Genomic DNA, 6,622 nt, shown 5'->3' with positions numbered 1-6,622 from the left:
AGAAAAAAAATATTAAAAACCGTGTAAAAACTAAAGAGGTTGACGTTAAATTGAAAGCTATTACACACAACCGAATATTTATTACACCAGAAAAATTAAACTGAGATAATAATAAGAGGTCTTTTAAATATAAAAATATTTTAAAAATATTTACAATTTAATATATATAAAACAATAAAATACAAATACTTTTAATACTTTTTTACAATGTCTAAATATTTTTTAGATTTTTTTTATTTATAAGAGAAATATATGCTTTAGATTTATATTTAAATACCAAATAAAGAAAAAAGGACGAAGAGCGAGAAACGCGGAATTCAATGATCATCGGTTTTTTGGTGCTGACGAAATTGCAATTAAAGAACGGGACGGGTTGGAAGGACGGCGAAGGAGCGAGCAAAGAGAAGAGAGGGATAGACGGGAAGTAACCACCGATAACTTAAATTCATCTTTCTGCGTTTCTCTTCTTTAACAATCTACCTATTACTGCCTGAACCAACACCAATCTTCAGGTCCCCATTGTTCTATCTCACCAACCCATTCACTTTCCCCTCTCCTAGATCCCTTTTTGTTGTTGTTGTTGTTTTTTCTTTTTTTTTTTTTTCCTTTTCCAAGTTCTAGATCTCTTTATTATTTTTTTTTTTTTTTTTTTTTTTTACGTTTTCCCATTGCCCATCACTGAATTTGAAGCAACCTCCGAGATCTGCAAGAAGAACGTCGATCCCTTTTCGAATTCTGTGATTTTTCTATCTGGGTTTTGTGTTTTTCGTGATGGGTTGGAGGTATAAGGCTGGTTTGTTCCTCATAGTGACTGTTGTTATTATATGGGTAACCTCAGCCGAAGTGACCCAGGTTTGTATTCGTTCTTTTTGTTTTTGTACTCGACTTAAAGGTTTAAGATCTTGAGTTGTTTGCAGCTGTATTCTTTGTGAACTTCCTCTTTTAGGAGCTTGTTGGGTAGTGGGGATTTTGTAATGGTGAGTAGGTTTTATTTGTGTATTTGTATATGCTTGCTGAAATGTAGGTGCTATTTGGTTTCTTAGCTTGGAGTTCTGCATTTTCTTTTGGAATTCTGTGTTTCTTGAAGTATTTAGAGCTTTGTTTGCAGAATGGTTTGTTTCTGGGTTTGGGTTTTTCCTTCACTCTATTTTGACTTTAGAATTTTTTATTGAATTTGAGCTGGGAGTCTTGGGATTTTGGTTGCTAGGTAAGAATTATCTTAGTCAGTGAAACTAGTTTCGTGTAGCTAAGAGTCTTGGACGTGTTTTCAGAGATTTGTTGACCTGTTTTAGAGAGCCAGGAATTAAGACACTACACAGGTCTTGATATTCTCTGCTAGGCCATCCAATCTAAGCTGATAACTTATTGTCGGTGGACTTATTGTTTTTTAAGGAGCAATCTTATATGGTTGTTTTAAATAGTTCATCAGTGTTTTTGTACCCTACTGATAATTCACTAGTATTTCCATAGTGACATTTGTTTAGAAGACATGGAGTCGTTCAATGTTTCTAAAATTTGTTCAACTTTTGTTATTATGCACTAATCTGCATGTTTGCTGGCTAGGATCAAGGCTTTACTTTTTGTTTGTTTTCTTATTTTTTGCTTCTCTTTCATTGCAGGACATATTTACTGCTTATAAGCAGCCTTTTGCTATAACATATCTCGGAGCTTCTCTCATGGTAGTTTACCTCCCAATAGCATTCCTTAAGGATTGGTTTTGTAATTTGGTAAAACGCCACTCTTCTAAAAGTGGTAAAAATGCAGAAAGCTTCAGTGAGACTTGTGCTCTAAAACACAATGGAGCGGAGACAAACTTGGATGTGGAACTTCAGGGGAATTTCACTAGAAAAGACAGTGATGCTGATATTTCAACTCATACTGAAGAAAGCCCCCTTGTTTCTAGGAACAAAGATGATCCATATATATTGAAACAAGAGAAAGAGCTTACTAACAAGGAAATTGCTGCATATGGATTTTACATTGCGCCCATCTGGTTTGTAACCGAGGCAAGTTAACACACATCTTTAATTCTTTTTATTTGGTTCACTGAACTTTTGTCCAATTGAATGGTTGGGACCCTAAACATACTATTGATCTTTTTTAAAAAAGAAAAATTTATGTGAATGAAGGTGTTTGAAGCGTTTTAGTCGATTAAAAAACTTCTCAAGCATATTTGATTTTTTTTTTAAAAAAATCTCAATCATGTGCATGGTAGGATTTCAAGTGTTTTTTCATGAACATTGGCATATCTTTTTAATTTTTGTGAGAACTCCTAATTGTTGGGTGTCAAATTTGCTAGTTAAACTTTTCTCCCCACAAATGAAATGTTATCAATCCCATTCTAGAAATATGAGGTCAAGATCTTGGTCTCCGACAAAGATAATCAAGTTTGTTGGTGCTTAATTCATATAGCATTTTGTGAAGTTTGAATGGGACCGAGATATGCTCACTTTGGTATCATATTTGGGTTTTGAGTAAATGATTTCATATGGAGTTGCTTTGTTCTCTTAGCTAGCATGGTTCAAAATATGAAGATTGTACTGACTAGTTGTATGGTTTGAGGAAAGTTGGATTATGTAGTTGGAATCTTAATTGGGAAATCTCAAATTTATGTATAAATCTCTGTCATCACACATTTGTAGTTCATAGATCTCTAGGAACCCTCCCTGGCAGTTCCTAACACTCTCTACTTTTGCAGTATCTATCAAATGCTGCACTTGCACGGACAAGTGTTGCCAGTACAACAGTTTTATCCTCTACTTCTGGACTTTTTACTCTGTTCATTGGTGCTGCCCTTGGCCAAGATTCATTAAATATGGTTAAAGTCGTTGCTGTCTTTGTTAGTATGGCTGGTGTTGTGATGACAACTCTTGGTAAAACTTGGGCTTCTGATGAGTCTCAACTAACTGCTTCTGAGTATGTATCCAATCTTTCTTTCATGTAATTTTGTCTCATCACTCAAAATTGCTCTTCACTGGAAAATATATAGCTATGCTATTGATATAATATCTACATTTTGTTAGTCAAGCTGGGGTGGCAAATTATATATAGTAACCTTTATATTTTTTATGTTGCATGAGAAATCATTGGTAAAACAGGAGCATTAAAAATTTTGTATGCTTTTACCAAAGAAATTAATCCATTCTCATTACCATTGTTAAACACACAAATCTTACCTATAATAATTTTTTTTGCTTAAAGAAACTTGGTAGTGGGGTCAAGCTACTGCCTGTATTCGATTACTCTGGATATCTCATTTGTAATGAATGTGTTAGCCTGCTATGTAAGGAATTTTTGTCATCCCTGATAGCCAATTTTTTGGTGCAGTAATGAACACTCCCTCATTGGGGATCTTTTTGGTTTACTCTCAGCTGTGTCATATGGGCTATTTACTGGTAATACATGTGTATACTTCTTGCTATTTTTCAGATCGGTGTATAACTATTGATTTGACTAGTTTTTTCATTTCTCCTGTAGTGCTTCTCAAAAAGTTCGCTGGTGAAGAAGGAGAGAGGGTTGATGTGCAAAAATTGTTTGGATACATTGGTCTGTTCACACTTGTTACACTTTGGTGGCTAGGTAAGCAAGGTCATTGATATTCTTGCAATCCAGTAAACAGAATGGATAAGTTTATATCATGTTCTCATTGCTAACTTCTTTCACAATGCTACATAAGATGGAAGAATTGGATTTGGAAAGATTCCTTTAGCATTCTTTAAATAATGGCTCATGAGATTGAGATTTAGTCTTTGTAGAGACGTTTTGTATTTTATATGATACATTTTGCCTAGATGCACGGTTGGTGGCCTTGTGCATCCTATGTTGGGTGATACTAAGTTTGTTTTCTGCTGGTAGTTGGCAGGCCGGTTAATTTTGTCTAGTCTTTAATTAGTTAATCCTGTCTTTGACTGTTATCTCGGCAGAAAAGTTCTTATATAAACAGGTGGTCTCTGTGTGAAAGATACGTCTTTAAAAATTAATGAAAAACATATATTACCCTATTGGGTCAAGCATTGCATCTTTGAAACATTAAAGCAATCTGATTTGAGACATTGTGTTCAATTGAGGCTCTCCTTCGTTCATTTCTTTTTTCTTTTTTCAATTTTGTTTCAGTTTGGCCATTGACAGCCTTGGGAATAGAACCAAAGTTTTCGATTCCTCACTCTCTTAGGACGGAAGAGGTAGTTCTCGCTAACGGATTTATTGGAAGCGTACTTTCCGATTACTTCTGGTATGCCAAATTGAGTTAAGCCTACCAAAGTGCTCTATTCACTTGTAACAATTCCTCCTTACACTGAACCTTTTCTTTTGTACCCAGGGCACTCTGTGTTGTGTGGACTACGCCACTAGTGGCAACGTTGGGCATGTCGCTCACCATCCCGCTTGCAATGTTGGCTGACATGTTTATCCATGGCCGTCACTACTCAGCGGTTTACATGCTTGGCTCTACTCAGGTAACTACCAATAGACTAGCAGCTGTAAATGTTGAACTGCTTCGAGTTCTATAGAATGGCTGTATTTGAGTGATGTCATGATATCTTTATTACTGATAGTATACAGGGAAAAACCACCGCAACATGTTGGAAATGATTTTGGGGCTTAGGCCCATAGGAAAAGTTAAGAAGAGTGGGAAGTTTTGTCCCATGTGGATAGATTTAGAATTGCCTAGAGGGTATAAATACCAAGATATTTTAGTTGAGAATCCAAAGTGTGTTGATGGTGGAAGTATAACCCTTTCATCACACGCGTGCTGCCGCCACCGTCCGGTCGGACGGGTGGGTTCGGGTAACCGGGCTTGCACGAAAAAGAACTAAATTTTTATCACTTAACTTTTTAACTTTTTTTTAATAAAATTATTATTAAATCTATTTATCACGGGCGGGTTCGGATAATCATGCTTGTGCGAAAAAGAACTAAATTTTTATTACTTTATCTTTTTAATTTTTTATAATAAAATTATTATTAAATCTGTTTATTATTATTTTTTTGGCTGTTTATTATTATTTTGGGTTTCTGTCCATTGGTTATGTCAGTTGGTTTCTGTCCGTTAACAGTCCGTTCGGATTTTGACCACACAACAAACTCGATTTCCATCTTCTATTTCCCCAAAAATTCTTCTTCTGTTTTGAACAATCTTCTCACTTGTTCTAGTCTATTTTCCGACGAGTGCACATCTGAATTTGGAGGTTGCATTAACCTTGGGAGCAACTGGCATAAGTGATTAGCATCGAGATCACACCGTAATTGTTTTTAGGACAGTGGTTTCTCCATGACACAACAACCCTTCGTGACATCTGTTCTAACACAACAAACTCAAAGGAAACCTTTGCAATCAAGTCACAATATTGTTACTTTGTTAATTGGAGTTTGGAATTTGGAAAAATACACAAATCACGTGAACTAAAATAATTGTTACAATCAAATCTTCGAATAGTAGGGATTTAGTCTTTTTTGTATCGATATCTAGAATCAACATCTCGTGGAGATGGGTAATTGTATACTTTTGGTTTGCAGGTGTTTGCAGGATTTGTAATTGCCAATCTTTCAGACTGGTTCTCAAAGAAGCTGGGGTTGTAGCATTTGATGATAGTCTTCATTTTGGCATTCTTAACAAGGCAAAGTAAAATTCTTTCATGAGGATATTTTCTCTCCATCAATTGAATTGCAATGTAAATTCTGATGAAAACCTGTAAAATCTGCAATTTTGAGTAAAGAAAATTCCATTTGCATAAACCATAGATGATTGGATTCTACTTGTGTTTTACCAGTGGTTGTGTAAATTAAACTGAAAGTCTGGTTCGTTTGGGTTTTATTTGGATATTGAGCCCTTATGTAATAAGAATGCTTCTTTTGTTTAAATGAAAATTTAAGTAATTAATTGTCTATATTTTTATGTCAAAGACATGCCTAAATTTGTTTGAGTTTTATTTAGGTTAGCTAACATTATTGTTTCTAATTTCAAGTTTCATATGTAATCTTTTTTCTATTTTACAAATAAAAAAAATGTGTAGAGGCATTTGGTAAAAATGGAAAAGATTGACAAAATAACAAAGGCATGTGTTTCCAAAATTTGCAAACAAGAAAATGATATAAGATGGTCTTGAAAGGTAATAAAAACGAGTGCTAGTTGTTCTAAATCCTAATCCAAGCAATTACTTAGAATTTGGGAAAGCTTTTGAATCATAATGTGGTTAGTACACCTGATTGAAAAATTGAAATAACATATTAGTTGCTAAATTTTACCATGTTACAATAAATAAATAATGCAATCTAGTGTCTTGAACTTTATTTATATAATTGATTTAATATTTATAGTTTAAAATATGCCTATTGAAAAAACTCGTTAAGGGACTGTTTATTTCTTGAAATGTAGATAATTGGAATCTTAAATGTCTAAAATTATAGATATTAAAAATTATAAATGTTCAGCATCTTTAGATTACCATGTTTATTTTGTAGGAATATTTTTGCAGATATTTGAAAATATTTTGATCACTGTGTTAGTTTCGTAGGATTTCTAATCGAAAATATCTTAAATTTACATAATGTTTCAAGAATGCCCTTACGATTATTTATTAATTTATAATTAATTTGATATAATTTGAACTTATATAATATATTT

At 33.8% G+C, this 6,622-nt stretch overlaps 1 protein-coding gene across 1 annotated transcript; it reads left to right on the top strand.

The window, feature by feature from the left end:
- The first annotated feature begins 636 nt into the window (after window positions 1–636).
- Window positions 637–5,885, top strand: LOC120087288 (uncharacterized vacuolar membrane protein YML018C). Its single transcript, XM_039044235.1, has 8 exons — window positions 637–852; window positions 1,620–2,006; window positions 2,699–2,916; window positions 3,328–3,395; window positions 3,478–3,579; window positions 4,114–4,231; window positions 4,319–4,454; window positions 5,515–5,885. The coding sequence occupies exons 1-8, from the start codon at window positions 772–774 to the stop codon at window positions 5,575–5,577; spliced, it is 1,173 nt and encodes a 390-aa protein (XP_038900163.1). The 5' UTR covers window positions 637–771; the 3' UTR covers window positions 5,578–5,885.
- The last annotated feature ends 737 nt before the right edge of the window (window positions 5,886–6,622 follow it).

Source organism: Benincasa hispida, chromosome 9 (genome assembly GCF_009727055.1).
Source record: "Benincasa hispida cultivar B227 chromosome 9, ASM972705v1, whole genome shotgun sequence".
NCBI lineage: Eukaryota > Viridiplantae > Streptophyta > Magnoliopsida > Cucurbitales > Cucurbitaceae > Benincasa > Benincasa hispida.
This window is presented reverse-complemented; position numbering and strand designations above follow the sequence as displayed.

What these genes read in the sequence shown, in the direction of transcription:
- LOC120087288 (XM_039044235.1), top strand. Translation starts at nt 772, where the DNA reads ATGGGTTGGAGGTATAAGGCTGGTTTGTTCCTCATAGTGACTGTTGTT. An exon ending in TCTCAACTAACTGCTTCTGA is followed by an intron (nt 2,917 to 3,327) that starts GTATGTATCCAA and finishes TTTTTGGTGCAG; the next exon opens with TAATGAACACTCCCTCATTG. An exon ending in GTCATATGGGCTATTTACTG is followed by an intron (nt 3,396 to 3,477) that starts GTAATACATGTG and finishes TTTCTCCTGTAG; the next exon opens with TGCTTCTCAAAAAGTTCGCT.